This window comes from Hirundo rustica, chromosome Z (assembly GCF_015227805.2).
Source record: "Hirundo rustica isolate bHirRus1 chromosome Z, bHirRus1.pri.v3, whole genome shotgun sequence".
NCBI lineage: Eukaryota > Metazoa > Chordata > Aves > Passeriformes > Hirundinidae > Hirundo > Hirundo rustica.
Window position 1 is genome coordinate 5,328,473 of NC_053488.1, and position 18,856 is coordinate 5,347,328.

The 18,856-nt window shown below is 40.3% G+C and overlaps 1 protein-coding gene across 3 annotated transcripts in view; it reads right to left on the bottom strand.

Moving 5' to 3' along the window:
* FAM169A (family with sequence similarity 169 member A) overlaps positions 1-17,942 on the bottom strand; it is a 38,525-nt gene extending 20,583 nt beyond the window's left edge. The window contains exons 1-4 of one of the 3 annotated variants that reach the window (XM_040091247.2): positions 17,878-17,942; positions 3,148-3,285; positions 1,574-1,673; positions 369-454 (exon numbers count right to left, since the gene is read on the bottom strand). In XM_040091247.2, the coding sequence (XP_039947181.1) occupies positions 369-454; positions 1,574-1,673; positions 3,148-3,285; positions 17,878-17,919 (366 nt within the window). In that variant the 5' untranslated portion in view covers positions 17,920-17,942. Of the gene's footprint in view, positions 1-368; positions 455-1,573; positions 1,674-3,147; positions 3,286-13,582; positions 13,636-17,773 lie in introns of those variants that run through there. The other 2 variants (XM_040091248.1, XM_040091249.2) reach the window with 2 other exon arrangements.
* Between the last annotated feature and the right edge of the window lie 914 nt (positions 17,943-18,856).

Below are 18,856 nucleotides of genomic sequence, written 5' to 3' on the forward strand. Positions count from 1 at the left end.
CCTGACAGTATTTTTGGTTTTCTAGTCTTCTGATAAGATCAATATGTACTGCTATGGTACAATGCACTATTCTACCAAGATGTTTCAACATAACCAGATCACAATATTCTAAAGAGTAAAGAAAAAAAAATGGTAACATGGCTAACATCTAAGTTGTCTACATATGAAGCCGCTGTACAAAGGTCATTCTTGCTGTAGACACTATATTCATGTTGAGGTTCCTTTCCCCTTTGTACCTATTCCTCTACTTCCTTACAACAGCCCTCTCATTTCTAAATGAAATTAAAACGTAATATCTTGCACACTATCTATTTGCCATTATCTTGAAGTATAGGATTAATGGCTAGGTGAATGTTGGAGCGCTTTACCTGATGGAGCCCCTGTCTAGCAGGGACAGATGTTCTCACAATGTCATCAATTGACCACCACTGGTCAGCAAGATACAGGGCTACAGCTTGAAAGAAACAAGGGAAATAAAAAGTTAGTGATTCTTACCATTCCAAAAGAAACATATTCATTAAAGTTGCTAAATACTCAAGAATAACAACGTAGTAATCACATCAGGCATCTTCTAGATGGCACTATATTAATGTAGCTCCTACTACCCTAGCACAACCAATGGGGCACTGTACACCCCCATCCATATGAAATGCTTCCTAGTCAAAAAATTTTTTGATAACTGAGACTAATAAACACTGGGGGGGGCAGGGGGAGGGGGTGTGTGTTTGTTTGTTTGGGTTTGTTTCTCATTTTTGGTTTTTTTTTTTTGTGGTATGATATACAGGAACTATTTTTCAGACATAAGCACTATCTTTCAACACTGTGCTTTAACACTTCCTTTCACAAAAAACTGCCTGTCAAGAAAAGTCTCAGTCATACAGGTATTTTACTATTGGGTGGCTAATGGATATTGATATTGAAACTGTGCAACTTTTAGGGAGTTCAATGAATGTAAAAAGGCTGATAGCCATGCAAGTAGCAGTTAGGAAGAGTGTGATCTATAGGCATTTGTGGCATACTTGGCAATCATGTATAAGGCATTAAATGGAAGAAGGAAACATGGAGAACTGGAAGGGGAGGAAGAAGGAAGGAAGGAAGAAGGAGAAAACCCACAAAAACCCTTCATCTCAGCCAGAACTATGCCAGGACTTCAAGCTAAAGATGAATTTACACAAAACACTGATCAATCACTATTAATAAAGAGCATTTAAATTCATGTGCAAATTAATGGATTCCAAGAATGTTCAATAAATACCTTTTGGAGAAGTGAAGCATACATAAAGAGATCAAGGGATACATGTTACACTATGGTCCAGACAATCACCACCGTTATTTTGCTACATATCGATGGGTCCAGTTCTGATCTGACTAGTGTGCAAAGTTATAGCACTTGTGTATATAAATCCACAACCAAAAATAATAGTATGTGAACCAAAAGACAGGGAACAACAAATGCACAATGGAAAAGTGGAAAATTTATGGGCATGAAATGAGGAAGGGCCTGGTTACATGCATTTTTAAAAAAAAAAAAAAAAAAAAAAGCAATACAGAGATAAAAAACTTAAAATGAAACCTGTGAGTGAGTCCCATGGTGCAAACAGCGCAAGAACTTTGTGTGTCTGCTCTTCACCATAAAGAGGAACAAAGCCTACAGACGTTAAGCTAATGGGAACCTGAAACAAGAACGTACAGTAATTCAGTAGACTCTTGCTCAAATGACAGTAGTAAAACACACAGAGAATGTTTATCAAGGTAAACAAGAAGAATATTGAAAATCAAGTTCTTAATGGCTAACTGCAAAAGACAAGCATCAGACTTCAGTCCTTTCTTTAGACACAGATTCCTGAAGACAAACTACATCTAAAGGGCTCTGACTCTCAAGCTCTGGCAGACTTAGCCACACTAATTTGTACAGCTCGCTTCTGCCAACAGTTCGCATTTGTGTGCGCAACTGAAGGAAGGTGTGCAAGGAGCCAGCATAATGTTCACTTCAACAGTCCCAACTGTGCAAGCTGTCAAAGCCAACAGAAGAATGAGGCAGTCAGTCAAGCACTGAAACAAACTGGCACAGCAAAACTGTGTTTGTTAACAAGTTCTAATGTGCTACAGTGGGAAGGCAAATTCAAAAGGGTTTTGTTCCCTGAAGTTACACGTTATAAATTCTGAAGTTGTCTACATGATTTTCCAACTCAGGAAAAACATGAAAAGGGTCAAATAAATGTTCTTTTAAGGAATCAAGTGCCATTGTGGAAAAGCATTTTGATATTTAAATTCACATGTTTCCATTATTAAATCAATGTAAAAAAAACTTCACAGACATGAATGATGTGGCAGACAGACTTGCTTAACAAATTTAAGAAGACAATGACATGCTATTGTCACAAATGAGGGCATTAATATAAGCAAACATTTAGGCAATACAGCACTTGCATAAATGCAGGAAAGTAGTCCAGACTCTGCTTCTGCCAAGGAATCTGTGGCACTGACCTTTAGATCCCACAGAAAATCCTCTCAGCTCACATACTTTTCACTAAAGTTATACACTGCTGGTTTTATAGGTACTGGTTCTAATACAAGCATTTGTCTGGACAGAACTGACACTGTCCAACTCATCACACAAGGGATAAGTGTTTAAAACATAAAAGTGTCACAGCTATTCTCTACTAGAGCTCAATAACAGCACAGAATATTTCAGATAAAGAAAAAAGAACCACTTTTGAAATTAGTGAAGCTTATTGATCAAAACTTGAACCCACACATGATGAACACTGAAGGACTGGGATACAAAAAGAGCCAGATAGCTAAAGTAAATCATGAACCCTTAGTGATGATAGGTTTTTGAGAATGCATTAGGCTTGATTTATCAGTTGAAAATTTAAGGTTATAGTCAGATTGGGCTTTCTGGGTTTTTAAAAATTTCTTAATATATACAGCTCCATTATCTAGAATCAGCACACAGTAACTGAAACCCAGATCTAAACACAAATACAGAGTGAAAAAAGTAGAGTCTGACATACAAATTCTGAATCTGGAAAATACAAAAGCTTTGATAAAATAATCCTGAAATTAAGTAGGACTGGAAATCTTAAATCTTTGCTCTACAAGGACATTAAGATCTCCCATCCTACAGTATGTGCTGGTTTTTACCTTGCGATGGTCTGGTAGAGAAAAGAATTCAGGAGAGTTTGGATTCCCCCACCGAAGGTCAAAGAGGTAGTCCTCTGCTGAGTTCTCCAGCTCCTCATGGCTGTAGTTGTTCAATATATCCACAGGGAATGACATGCTCTTGAGAAATAAAGCAATATTATTAACGTAGGTAGTTTGAGACATACAATGCACACATAAATAAGACTGCTGAACAACCACACTCTGCTGTTCACTACAGTCCTCTATATCCATAACAGAAAAGGCAAATGCTCTGGCATTTAGGATTTATTAGGATGGTGACCAATAACACCCAGTCTGTAAAATAATAAAATCTGTGCTCATAAGCAGAAAAGAATGAGATTAGCTTATAGATCTCCCTAGACCTCAGTTGTGGCAGATTTCCAGCACAGAAGCCCAATGTTTGCTGCACTAGCACATGCTGCTTTGAGGTAGCAGACTTAGTTCTATCTCTCTCCCAGATGATGTTTCTGATGTCACTGGTCAAATTGTAACCTGGTGATAAACAAAAAGTAAACCACCCAGATGGAGTTAATTTGAGACTTTGCATTAAAATCCATCTCTGAAGAAACCAAAACATTGCTCAGGATTTTTCTCAACAACTGGCCAGTTAGTGTGCTTAACAGATGGTTGTTTCCAAAAGCATTTCAGCTGTGAACAGAAACTTACACAAGCTCATTAAAAACAAGAACCCACAACAGACTAAAGAGAGACAGTTTAGGAGGTGACAAGACTAGAATACTGAAGCCAAACCATAGTGGCAGTATCTCCTTAAAATCTCTTAGATTCAAAATTTCCTTGTCAAAGCAGTGTCAAGTTAAAATGAGCAAGATCTCCTGGAATCCACTGTGTGGTCTTCAGGTAAGGCTCTTACAGCTCTATCAAACCATACACAGAAATAGATCCCCTCAGCTGCTTTCAAGCTAGGATTCAACTCTCTCAGAAGCATGAATAAACAAAAGTTCATAAGAACCTACTCTGGTGTTCTGGAGGAACACAGGGATCTTACTCTGTCTTGCTCTGCTCCCAGGAACTCATCACACAAGTTTCTGAACACAGAAGTTTGCATACAAGTTTTATGACTCCTAGTCTTCACTATGGAGTTTTAATTTTCAGTTGTATTTTAAATCTTAGTGTGCAATGGCTTGGGGTTTTTTCCTCTTTATCTTAAGTCCCCTCTATTTAATCCACCATTCATTATTCTACTGACACAGACAAATCAAGTGCAAAACATCATCTTATTCCGGCTCAATCAGTAGAAATTAAAAGTGTGCATTTTGAAAGCTTTTAAACTATAATAATATGATAATACTACGTTGATTGGAGAGAAGAGGCTACTCCTTCTACAGAAGATTTTTTTTTTCCCCGTTACAATTGAACTTGGACACTTCATTGGCATCTACAACTGCTGCCTTTAACAGTGTTGCTGATGAAAACACTCATGTTTTCCATGAATGTTGTCGTTCAGATATACACATGCATTCCTCAGAGCCATTTCCTTTCAAATTCAGGTAATTCCTTCCCCTCAGCCGTTATCTTCATTTTCTCCTGCCTTCCCCTCCCATCTCTCGCATTCCTCCTACGATTGCTCACTGACCCTACCAGATACTTAGCTGCATCTCTTAATTCTCCACCTGTTTCTTTCCACATTTCAGGGCTGCCCTTGCCCTTGCTAATATCGACTGCTTTGGCTCCTCCTGCTAGCACACAAACTGATTTCTAGAGCCAAAGGTGAGGTGTGCATGCTTTTGAATGCAGCAGACAGAGGAGCTGCTGTCAGGGGGGAAATTCATTCACCAACAGCTCCTTATCTTTAGCAGATATGGCTTGCCTGCACATATTACAGTTCTCAAACACACCAGCAATACTGCACAGACTATGCTGACATAAGCATGTTGCAAGACAAAGCAAGGACAAGGTATAAGATCACATGACACTATTTCTGCAAGAAGATGAGGTTTTGCCACCTGGTTAACTGCAACAGGCAAGGTGAATTCTGCTGTAAAGGAATACAGGTATGTGAAAAACACAAAATTTAATTTTCTGTATGCTGGCAGAAAGGCTAACCCCCTCTATTATTAAAGAAATACCTAAGTGCTTAGATAACTCTGTTATTAACAATGAAATTGAGCTGAACTTTCATTATTACATGAAAAACAGACAAACAAGCCACAAGCTATAACTTTAGGCCTCTAGGTAATAATTCCTGACATTTTTTTTGGAATAAAATAATGAAGGACCAAAGCAGAAAACATGCAATAAGAAATCCAGTAGATTATCTGAGTTCCAACCAATACACCACTATGAAAATAAAAGCAGCAACTGTATCTTTGCTTAAAAGCAAAAAAGACAAATTAATGCATTCATTATATTACCATCAAAATCACTCACAGACCTCTTTTCTGTTTGCTATTCAGGCTACCTAATTTCTCATGGCACACTTTGATTTTATTTGATCTCCACTCCCAATAGTCACTTTTGTCTTTTTCTTTCACAGCATTTACAGAGGACATGTTATGCAAAAGAAAACAATACAGAGGAATTTTCAAGACTAAACCAAGGAAAACCTACTCAGCGCCCTTTCTAAATAACCATTTATCTTTTTTACCATACAGCAGATTATAGACATGTAAAGTTACAAGCTCTCATACACCTGTGTATTTTGCCTCTGTGCTGAAGAGCTCAGGAATAGTTCACACCAAAGTTCACTACATCCCTGAAGAATCAGTAACTGTTCACAAAGTTATCAAGTTATAATAAAGGCATTAAAGAAGTGATGAAAGAAGAATGTTCCATGCCAATCTACAGCACAGCATAAGGAAGAAGTTCACAATACAAAATGCAAGCATCTCAAATTTGAAATGCAAAAATAACCTACCAAAGACAAATGAAATGTCTTCCAACAGTAATGAATTAATAGGCGTCCCCTCATTAAAACACAGTTGGTTTGACAGTATTTTAAACAAAGTAAAAATACAGATGGCTCCACATCGAGCCAGTGTCACAAGTAAAACAGGAGAGAGAAAAGGGGCTGGAGAAAGCAGACTTTCAGGTTTTCTTAACTAGAGCATTAACACATTTTTGCTGCCAAGGCAGCAGGAACAGCACAGGTCTCTGCCATGCAGTCCCTTCTGCCCCTTTTTGTTGCTCTAAACCTCCATGCACTGCACTACTGTAAAACTGTCAGGTCAAATCTTTGTCACACGTTGCAGGACCACGCTCTGCTCACGGGGTACCATTCCAATTGGTTAGCAAACAGTCAGGCTGAATGAGCACATGCAATGTAGCCCTAAGCAACCAAACTCATCAAGACCATTTGTACATAAAAGCATATTAGAAGAATGTGTTTGGAGGGAAGAGAAGAAAACCAATTTTATTTTTCAAATGAGGCAACATAAGCATTTCATTTTTCAAGTGAAAGAAAATAAATCCCGCACTCCTCAAAAAAACGTATCATTTCGCAAAATTATATTAATGGCTTTGTGTAATAAAATCACACAAACAATATTTGCTTTAATATGGAATCATATGACTTTATCCCTTGTCAGCATGATGCAGGCTATTACACGAGAAATGGCACGTCCTTTTTTAAAAACAGCTGCAGCACCAGAGGGTAACAGATCAATTCATGGAATGCCAAAAAAAACCACATTTAACAGATTGAGTGAGCACATTCCTGTGCAACACAGGCACTCCTTTATTCACAAAATCTTTATTACTATTAGCGTTAAGATCAAGAAAAACCATGGAATAAGCGAACAGCATTGGAAATTGTTTTAATTATAAATTATATCTACAACTCCTAATTCGTCTCTGAGTACATGAAAGAGAGATGCACAGTACACACAACTTTCAGCTCACATGTGGATATGAGCAGGAATCAAGAGATCTACTCATCCCTTTGCAGTTCCTCCATAATGAATGACACAAAATTGCAGAAAGATAACCCCAAAGCTGTGTTATTTCTGACAATATGTCAGAGGGCTTAAATACAGCCTAAAACTGGGTTTGGGTGCCTTTATCTCAGGGGAAGTGAAGCCTAAGTGGTTAGGCTGACAGAGAAGGATTTAGAGGAATTTCCAGCTGTAGCACAGACTTCATGTGAACACAGGCATGTTACTTGATCTGCCTGTATTCCTCTAGAAGAGGGACCAGTGTGAGAAATACTTTACTGAGATCATGAGATACTTGAACAAGCATTGTACCAAAACTTGACAAGTACTGGAAATATACAGCTACTTATACAGCACAGATAACCTGAACAGGTCATTTTCCTTAAAAAAATAAAACTGGGGGAAAAAAAATCACAAAAAAATCATCCAAGGCCTTTTCAACATAAGATAATAACTGGGACAAACAATCATGCAGGTGAACAATCTTCAGATCTAATTTTTTTAAATAATAATAAATAATTACAATTCAATTAGCTGTTTGGGTTTTGTTTGTTTGTTTTTTTAATTGTGATTTGCAGTTTAGAGAACAGGTGCCAGGGTGCTCAAGCCAAGACCTCTAAACTTTTCTGCTACACCAGGAAAACCAACTTAGATCCAGCCTGCAGGATACAAATATAAGTCTAGCCCTGTGATGAAGCACCAGCCTACCAAAGAGTAAACTGCAGTAGTGCCTGACCCAAGCTTTGATGTATTTCAATGAGTGCAGAAGTACTGGATGACCAAAACCCCCAAGGACTGCCATGCATTCCCTATAAATCGTCACACACCATAAACCGAGTTTTCTGTTTTTAAAAATATAACCCATCACCCCACGGTGATCTCCCGGACTAGCTGTGAGCTACACCTGGGCTCGCATCATGAGAAGAGATAAATGACAAACTAAACAGATATGTCCACATGTACACCAGTTCCAGAGAAAGCCAAGACAGGGATGCAGAAGTCCCAAGCAATGCTTCAGGCGCAGACTGATGATGCACCAAAGCAGCAACTACCAAAGCGGCAGGAGCATCATTTCCATTTTGCTGTATTTATTTCCCACCTTGCAGCACCCAGTTGCTGGCCTGGTGAAAGCTGTGAAACCACATAAAAGTTGTAAGAAAATTTAAAAATTTTTAAAAGCAGTCTTTTCACTCTTCTGGCTTTGACTACAAAACAAAGTCATCACATCTGCCACTTCTAGAATTATTAAGTTCTCATACCAGTAATTCTGTTAACAGACAAATTACATAAATGTTTCTTTGCTTTTACTACCAGCTGTTATGTACACACAGCATTTTCATTTTGTTTCTTATTTATTCAACATAAAACACTTTAAACTGTGAGAAGTTGTTTTTAAAGTATTTTTTTCGTATTTCTATAAAGTCTGAAATACTTAAGAGTCTGAAATACTTAAGTTAAAAAGTTCATCATTTTCTAGTATAAAAATAAGTAAATTTTAAACCTATCCTAAGATAATTAGTGATTTAAATATGCTTAAGAGAGTACGTATTTGGTTTATCATAAGTCAACATAATTGAAATACATACAGAAACCTGTCCCATAATTACCTGTTTAGACCACTATTGTAATAAAGCTTTTGGATTTTATAAACATCCCCATCCCTTAAAACTCTATTAATTTTAATCTGTAATGTTACATACATTGACTGTAGGAAGAGGAAGACATTTTGGGAAAGAGGTGTTAAAATTTTAAACAATTGAGTGTTAGGATTTCTTGAAAACTGTACCAGCTTGAAGCAACAACAATAATATACTGATCTGCCACATTGAATAGACAACTCCTCCTCACTCAACTACTTTGTTAGAGGTAGGTTTTCTTGGGGTTTAAATCACAAATTTGGGGGTTAGACAGCAGGTCTTCAAACCATGATCCACTCATTAGCACTAAGGCATATTTCCCTGCAGTGTAGCTTTTGTTCACATTTTTTGACAATATAGGCTAAGAAATACAAGTTCTTGACACCTCAGGTAGATTTGATCTGGTGGGGTTTTTTTGTGGTTTTTGTTTGTTTGTTTGTTTGTTTGTTTTGTTTTGTTTTGTTTTGTTTTTTTCCCCCAAAGGGCAAAATAAGATTTTTTTGTTAGTTTGTCGGTTTTGTTTTGTTTAGAGTAACATAAACCCCAAAACAACATCTTTTCATACCCTGCAAAAACACAAATTGAAAGTTCTTAAGGAAACACATGGCAGTGTCTGGAAATTGCTGTCAACATCAACCAAGATCTCTGGATTAATATGCCAGCCACATTACCCGTAATCTGTTTCAAGCAGCTTATGCAACTCTGGTTTTCTATCAGACACACAAATCAAAGCTGTTGATTTGAACGCAAATAAACAAAGACAACAAATCCTTTTCCTTCATCAATTAGCCACACAATGTAAGTTACATGTACAGCACAGAATTACGTAATCTACATACAGGATTCAATTCCCCGGCAAGAATTATGGTCAGAAGTTCTAAATGCTGGGTTTGAGCATTCTCTTATCAAATGAAACACAAACAAGGCAGAAAGAGGAAGAGTCCTTCATATAATATAAATAAATAAATATATAAATATATTTTTAAAAAGCCGTTGCAAAAGATTTCTTTAATTAAAGGTAACAGGCAGTATTAGGAGAAGGCATGCAAATTCTCTCTCAAACCCACCTTAGGTAGATAAGATTCTTACTCATATGCCCAATTAAACACCTGTTTAACCCCACTGGCATTTTACTCAATTGATTTAAATTGGATTATTATATTAGAAAACTTATTTAATCACCTACTAAGTTCTCAGGTATACAAGCGACTAACCTGTTATTTACATTTTTCTACAGTCTCACATTTTAATGAGATTATCATCTGGTTTTTTGAAGAGTACCTCCTTCAGTAGGGAGTTCTGGAAACTAATATGCACAAGTGTTTTCTGCAATGAAAATGTGCCAGAGATAAACTAAATTAAAATTCTATGTTTGAGACTGAGCAAAATAAACACAATTAATAAATTTGGAAAATCAGTTTTTCTTACACAAACCTTTCTTACATAAACCTTTCATGCCTTCCCTTTCAGCTACTCCGATTCAAGGTGACTTTATCCATTCATAAAATGGAAACCATTCAAGCTGTGTTTGAAAACAATTAACATGTATAAGATAGATACAGCCATGTGGGATTATTACTTTATGAATCTGCCTCTCTCTGACATATTTCTGATCTTTCCACTGCTCAGCACTCACTCTTCTTTCTAATTTCCCACTTTCATCTAATTCCCCTACAGGACATGTCAAACCTGTTTAGGAGCTAGGAAAGTAACACCAAACCCCACAGAGATACCTCTAATGAACTCACCCTTCCTCTCTGGTCACTACTCTTTCTCCCTTCCATGCCTTAGCAGTTTGAAGAAGTTGGTGTGCAGCTCTCCAGCTCCATCCTCAGTACCCTACAGTTTTGTTCCTGCACTTTAGGCCTTATCCCATCTGCTCCTGAAGACCTCAATGACCTTCCAATAGCTCAGCACTCAGAGCCCCCACACAGCCTCTCTTCCCAGGTGGCTGATGGGCCACCTGGGACCTGCACAGGGTAACCTTCTCATCTTCTGTAATTCTCATAGGTTTGCCTCCTGCATTTAACAAGGCAATACTCCGAAGATTAATTTGCTGCTTGATATCAGAAGATCATCTCTTACTCCCACATGGCACCCACATTTCTTAGCAACTTCATTCCCAAACCTTAATATCCTCCTCTAACGTTATCCCACTGGTTTGCAAGGGCCGTCTCACAAATACATCTAGTGATTCAGAGATAATGACAAAAAATAAAGATTTTTTTTTTTTTTTTTTACCATACTTAGTAAAAAAACCAAAAAAATTAAAAGGGACAACCGAATCAGGGTAGGCAGCCGGTGGACTATCAAACCTAACATAACTGATCTACCACCACAGTGAGACTGATGTATGTTTTTGCATCTATTTTTAAAATGCCTGGCTGGGCTGTCCTATCCCCTACCCTCCCAACTGGGGCAGACGTCAAAGCTGCACAGATTAGATTAGCCAATCACAGACACGTGTCAGCACAGGCTAATGAGTTACTCCTCATCAGCCAAAGAGCAGCAGCTCTCTCTGTGGCAGCCTCGAGAATATTCCACATGGAAAAACTCAAGTGATGCTGTCTATGGGTACTAACAATGAGGAGTGGGCAATTACTCTTTGTAACCAGTCTCCATACCCAAGGAACTGCTAAAACATTTGTCTTAACTACAACTATGCCACATGAAGTCTGGCTTTCAGCAGTCGAGCTGCAGGAAAATTGAACAGTTAAGCAGTGTGCAACCTTTTTTTTCTTGTTTAAATTATGTGTCGGTGGTTTTGCTGGTTTTGCCTGCTTTTAGGAGACCTACAACTAAGAAAATATCATATAACTAAAAAGCAGCAACTGCTTTGGTTTTGTGGGTGATTCAAATGAAAAGGCAGAAAGGGGTACAGGAATTAACATGAGATGTTCCTGGACACAGGATTGCACAGAAAAAGGTTGCAACAAGAGATCCCTGTCAACCAACCATAAAACTTCCTTGCAAACCAACAAGCACACAGAATTGAGATGTTTCAGACTCTCACTGTATGGCCCTATGTCCCATTTACAACAGACTGAGGATCAGAATTCTGAAAGGAGTAAGACAGTAAATGTAACATATTTGGAGCAGTGAGAATTTAAACCTCATCATAGATTAAAATTTTCTATTTTTCCCAGAATTCCAAATTCTCGATCCAATTCCAGTATCTTGAAGATACTATTCTTCACTACAATTATCTTCAGAAGGTGACAGATGGCTAAAAGTACAGTGTTTAATATGAGCCATTCTGAATTTTACTTGCTGCTTTTGCTCATTATCCGGCTGCAGCAAGTTCTTTCAGCTGCTTTGCACAACAAATGATGAACTACAACAAGATGGTGAACTTCACAGTCACTTTGTGGACTTACCAAAACAGTGTGGGATCGCTCTGAAAGAACAGGGACACACGTGATTAGAAATAATTTTACCTTGCCCTTCTCAAAGGAAAGGTAAGGTAAAAGTAATATGTCAAGATTACCACACTCATCAAAAACATTGTTCAAAGGCTTTTAGACAACGTGCTTGGGCCACAGACAGGATAATGAGTCATTATTGAGTCTCAGTCTGAGCCCAGCCATGCTATGAAGAGACATTACAAGTTACCATCCCAGGTGACAGAGACCATTTTCACAAATAAAGTAACAGCTCTAAGTGCCCTCATACGCCCAAGCGAAACAGCACCATTTCTACCTCAGCTTTACAAAGGCCACAAAAACTGACTACCTCTGTCTAGCTCACAGCTGTAGTCAGCAGTGGCTATGTTTATCTTTCTTTTCCCATCTTCAGAAGGATGGAAAAAAGGCACATATGGACTAAAAATAGAAAATTAGAAGTAAAACCTATCCTCTGAAAAATAAGCAAGTAACAAAATAATTTGCAAACCTAGTATCAATACAATTAAAAAGCTAGGAAAGTCCGGCATCTTGTAAGCTGCTCCAGCCAGTGAGGGGGGGAAAAAAAAAAAAAAAAGATAGGAAGATCTGGTATTTGTTTGTGTAGAAATCCTGTTCCCATAACAAAGGAAGAACAAAACATCAAAAAGAATATTACATTGCCCAAAATCAGAATCAAGAATCTGTTCAGAGTGACAGAACCAACTGACTTATGCCTCTCATCCCCAAAATGAACCTCTTTTCCTCAGTGTTCTTACTTCCTTGTCATCCAAACAAATATTTAACAAAATCCTTATCAGGTTGGTTCCTGAGCAGCTCCGTGTTTGTCCTTTATTTCAGTAGTCTCATACTTGCGGATGGTTAATTTTTGTTTACCACAACTGTCTGGGTACAGCCATTGCTAGTTTTCTTCAACCCATGACTGCTACATTATAAAACACCCCCCATTAATGTGCATCCACAAGGTATCACTAAACATGTTACCACAGGACTCAAGATCTAAGTCTAAAAAATTTAGCAAGAATGTCTCTAATAGCAGAAAGGAATTCACACACAACTTCCTCCCTGTGTCATCTGTCCTCGTCTCCATCAGCAATCACCCTGACATTCCAAGAACTCACAAGCTTCTGTCGGCACATTGCATTTCCCCTGCTTCTCACTGTAATATATGTCTGCAAGATTCAAACTTTTAAGCTGTATCTTCTAGTAGGCTATCTTGTTACAGGTGTACTTGAACTTTTGAAAAAACTGCTTCAAAAGCTTCAATAACTTGGCTTCTCTGGAAATGCAGACATTGCTTGATTGTTAATGATGAGTTTGGAAAAAGTAAGTAAGGTACTCATTCTTCTGAACATACCACCTTTACTGTACATTGTTAAAAAGCAAACAAACAAAACCCCAAACCAACAAGCAAAAAACCCCCAACAACAAAAAGAACTAGTATCAGTAGAACAAAGTATTAGCACTGCTGACCCATTATACTAACCTTAAATCAGTGCTCAGCTTACGACTGAGTTGCCAGGAATCAGCTTATTGCCTCCTGCTCCTTCAAAAAACTCCTTTCTGCAGCTTCAGACTAAATGTTGACAACATAAACTCCCGGCGTTGAGATATCAAAAGAAATTTATTATTCCAACATTTTAAAATACTATAAAGTTTTCCATGCTGCACTGTAGTAACATTTACATTGCTATTGTTAAAATCCTCCGCTATTTTATCATTATCAATTCACAAATTATTCAGATTCCCCACTTATGGTTGTTGCTGGCTAATTCTACAACAGCTGTGAGAAGTATTATTCAAGCTAGAAAACGTTTCTATTTGCAGAATTTGCTGCCTGCAAAAGAGCTAGATAAAAGAATGGTCTTCCAGTCTTGGAACGCTTGCTGACTCAAGCACACTTCACAATTTTACACCTGGTGTTTTAGAAGCATGAAGGCAGTTAGGGCGAAGACAGCATTTCATACCATTCAAAGTTCACCGATTCTCCGCGCTGGCGAAGGGCTGGTGCAGCTGGAGGCTCACAGCCACTGCCACACCAGAACTTCTGAAGTGGGTGTATTCTTCTAGCACTGCCTCAGAGGGTACTGATTTGACAGAGACCACACCTTTATTGACTATTCTTTCACTTCAGTAATCTGCAGAATTAAAGAAACCTATTTAACCACCTTTATTCTACGCACTGTGATGAAGCCTAGAAGAAAGGGCAACAGTGAATTCAATTCATCCCAGTCCATTTCCTAAACAATCTCTAATCACAAGAAGCAGTGAGATGCTGGCCCTGTGATTATGGAGGTCTCCTGTCCTACAGTATTCCAACATAAAATATTAATGTGCACAAAACAAAGTACACAAGACTGAGAGAGAGACAATTCAGATTTGAAAACAAATAAAAAATCAGAACTATTACTTTGAATAGCTGTATGACACACAGTTCAGTATATAATTCAGAGATATGGATTTTCCTAGATTTCCAATTCAAGGAATCATTTAGAACTCAGACTTATCATTTAAAACCACAGTAGGCTTTCCAGCTTGCTCTGAAAGCAAAGAAACATATATGTTAGTCCTGACGATTCTCACTAATTTTATTGGGATTTTAGGAAAGATTTGAAAGCTCATGACTCTTCTGGGACAGGATTCTTTTACATATTTTGGCAAGATATTTAAAAGCAGCTTCTCTGAAATCTCAGACTCACTGGAGAACATCAACTAAATTTATAATGATAAATAAATATATGCTGTCACATCCCATTGTTCAAGGGGGGAAAAAAAAAAAAAAAAAACAAACACAAAAAACCCAGCAACAGCAGACAAAACTGCAAGAGTATGAGAGAATAGCTGCAGAGACCCTGCATATGCCATTCTGGTTATGTTTAAAACAATGCGGTAGAGGAAACACATTAGAGCAGGCTTTTCTACTCAGACTCGTTTAATCCACGCTGCAACACCTGGAAGAGTAGGTTTGAGAGGAGGGTTGAATTCTGATTGAATTTTTTTTTTTTTTTTGAAAATCCGTTTCTATCGTGAGAAAAAAGGGGTGTTTTTTCGTTTTTCAACTGGTTACAAAACGATTACTCAGGAGACGTTCATTGACAAAAAAAGAAGTTCCAAAGGGAAGTGCACAGCTCTATCACTGCTGCCCCAAACATTCAGAGACAATAGGATGACTTCGGCTTTCTGGAATGTATAGTTGGTACAATGTAATGAATAAGTTACAATCTTGAGAGTCAGGAGTATTTATCTGTGAGGAAACAAGAAGCTAGTATCTCACAAAAATATTTAAGGAATGCCAATGTGAAAATAAGCCTAAGTAGGCACTACTTCAGCTCTAATGTTACATTTGTACTTGAAGTTTAGAAACACCTTTAAATGATCGCTGCTTGATATTGGTAGAAAGTAGAGATTGAAATCAAATCTTATTATATCTAAGAATATATCTAAAGCAACTGAAGGGTTTCTCTACTCTGATGAAATTCTCCAGCACCAACAAATCCCATGCTCATCTTTTAGTGATTTTTGTATCAAACATGGAGAAAAAAAAAAGCAAGCATTAATAAGTGTCAGCTTTAATAAAGAAGTGAACTTTCTCCATCTTTCACTGGCAAAGACTGTGCACTGGACTAGATATGCAAGTGTAACTATTTAAAACAAACTATGTTTATACAGTATGTGGATAAGAAGAGCTTTAAGATAATTTTGAGTAGTATTATTTTTACAACACTAACAGATATTAAAAAAGAAAAAAACAAAAGCACATGTAAACATCCACCTTTTTTATTATTAAATCAAAGAGATATTATCTACCTTGATGTGCATACTGAAGAAATTAAAAGTATTTTCCAATTCATTTTGCAGAGTAATGCTCCTTTGTAAAGTGTCTAGTTATGTAACACTCCAAAGAGTTCTCAATCACACAGTGCTAGAGAGATATTGTAAAAGTACAGTAGAATCCCATCTTAATTACTCATCTTGCACAAGAGGAAAGAAAGACACTGTAAAACATTTGATTCTGCACAAAGAAAATTATAACGAACATCATACTGGAGAAAGAGAAACAAGGAAAGGACTTAAAAACCTGTCGATATCAGCAGCTCAAAAAACCCCAGTGCTGAAACTGAGATGCTCACTGACATTAATAATACCTGAATTTGAACATTAATTGTATAAACCACTCTCTGCCCTAACATTTTTCCGCTATAAAACAGGCGAAAAAATGTTGGGTTTTTTTGTTTGGTTTTTTTTTCACTAGCCACCATTAAGACAAAAAGCAAGAAGTTCTTCAGCACCTAAATAAAGCAGAGGTCAATTAAACAAGAAAGGTACCAGTGTGGTTGAGGAAACAGAGAGGAGATGCACTTAGTTGCTATAGAGTTTGATGGAGGAGGAAGACCATGATCACTCTAATCTGCAGCAATCTTTTATAGGTCCTCCAGTGAGGCAGCACTGATTTTATTATAATGATCACTCTGACACAATACTTATTCCCCATACAAATTGGTGGGCTCTATACTGGGCTGTGACCAACAGTGTAGCCCAATGCATAAAATGAGTAAGTGCAGTCATGCATAACAAGAAAACAGTTCCCTCCTCCTGCATGTATGCATGCAAAAAAGCAAGAATCAGCTAAAAGCTGTCACCACACCAACGGCTAGTTTTCTAAATTTCTGATCATTAATAACTGAAAACTAAAAACTCCACAGTTCAGAAGAGCGTAAAGATAATTTTTTAATAGTTTCCACTAAATAGAGCATTAATACATGTATTAAATTGGTGAGTTAATATATCTGGTTTTCCATTTATTCTAGTAAAACCTTCTGCTCTAGCTCTCAGCGCCATCCACTTTCTAAGGCTGCATTTTACACTCGTAAGGATAGCAGCGCTACATCAATAGACATTTCAGGCAAGATGCTCCCCCGTGTTTTAGAGGGATGAATCAACCCTACCTCAAAATAAAATTCCTAAAGACTTACATGTCACATGTAGGAAAACAGGAGCGCGTGTGCATGTGCAACTGCGTGTGTCCACATGTATTAGCACACGCACACACAGAGCCATCTTTGTGGGATGCAGCAACTGTAGCATTGCAATTACTGTTTCCATACATACCTAGAGGCGTATGGATGTATAATGGCTCTCGCACGTGTGTGCGGCTATAATACGTAAATTTCAACGCTACAATAGAAGACCCCCACAAAAGATGGCTGGTTTCGGTTAATACGGAGTGGCCTGGGCCAGAACTCACACGGAACTCGCCACGCCGCGAGCCCCGCGAAGGCCGGGGGGATGCGCGGAGGGTCGAGCTCGGCCGGGCCGCCCCCGGCCGCGGCTGATCCCGGCCGGTCCCACCGCCCCGCCTCCGCCCATCGCCCCCGAGCTCGGCGCGGCCCTGCCCGCACCGCGACGGCAGCGGGGTCGGGCACTGCCCCGGGGGGGGGGCGAAGGCAGCCGCTCGGGCAGGGATGTGGACGGACATCTGGCGCCAGCGGCGGACGAGGGTCGGCGGGGCAGCGGCCGGCCCGGCCCAGCCCTCCCACCCGCCCCTCGCCGGGCCGCTCGCCCCGCGCCCCCGGGCGGCCGCCGAGCGCTCCCCCGCCTTCTGCCCGGCCGGGCCCGGCTAGGCTGCGGGGATGCGGGACGCCTCGGCAGCTCACCGCGACGCCCCGCCGCGCCTCACCTCAGCCGGCCGGGCAGCCTGCCCGCGGCGGCGCGGGGATAAACGGAGAAGGTGGCGGAGGCGGCCGGGCTCCCTGACAGCGTTCACGGCACACCCCCGCTCACCTCCGGCTTCGCCCGGTCCTCCTGCCCGGCGCCTGATATCATCTCCCCCGGCGGCCTCCCCGCCCCTCGCCGCTGACGCACTCCCGCTGATACGCCTGGAGCCGGCGCTCGCCCCGCGCCGCCCGCCATGACGGCTGCGGGCACCCCGCACCGCCCCTCGCCCGCGCCGGCGTGAGGGAGCCGCGCCTCGGCCCCGCCACCGCGGGGGCAGCGCTGTAGCTGCGCTGTCCTTCATCGCTGTAGCTGCGCTGTCCTTCATCGCTGTAGCTGCGCTGTCCTTCATCGCTGTAGCTGCGCTGTCCTTCATCGCGGTAGCTGCGCTGTCCATCATCGCGGTAGCTGCGCTGTCCATCATCGCGGCCGCAGCCCTGCCACCTGTGCTGCGGACGGCCTCACGGGCAGACGCGGTGCCCGCGCCGTCGCTCAACACCGCTGGCCTTGGTGGCACCTGTGCTGTGGCCCTGGCAGCTGCCTCAGAGATCTGTGGTACTCGCAAGGAGGAAGGACCGAGGCCGCACATCGTCTCCCAGTGCTGGGCAGCTCACCAGAAATCATGGGGGGGAATAGCCCCTTTGCAAGGAAGGTGGCCTTGCGCACCTGGGCACTAAGGATTGCTTCCCCATTTCCAGCCGTGGAGCAGCCTGAGGCCTCGCCACTGCTCCTGTTACCAAATTGGGGTGCTGATTGAACGCAGTTACTGGCAGAAGCCTGTTTTCCAAGCAGAAGAATTACTCCCTGTTCCCCAGCAGTGACCACCACCGGCCATAGCAGCTGAGTATCCACCCCCAGGAAGCTGAGCACCAAAATCAAATGGAGGTGTTTGTGAGAGGACAGCACTTGCCCTTGACTCTGGCTGTAAAATGTACCCTTGTATAGCTGTGATGCTTTGTTCTGAGAATGGGAAGTGGTAGGTGCACATCTGTGATAACATCCACGGGACAAAGGAGGCTGGGCACTAGTTGGAGTCACTCCCCAGGGG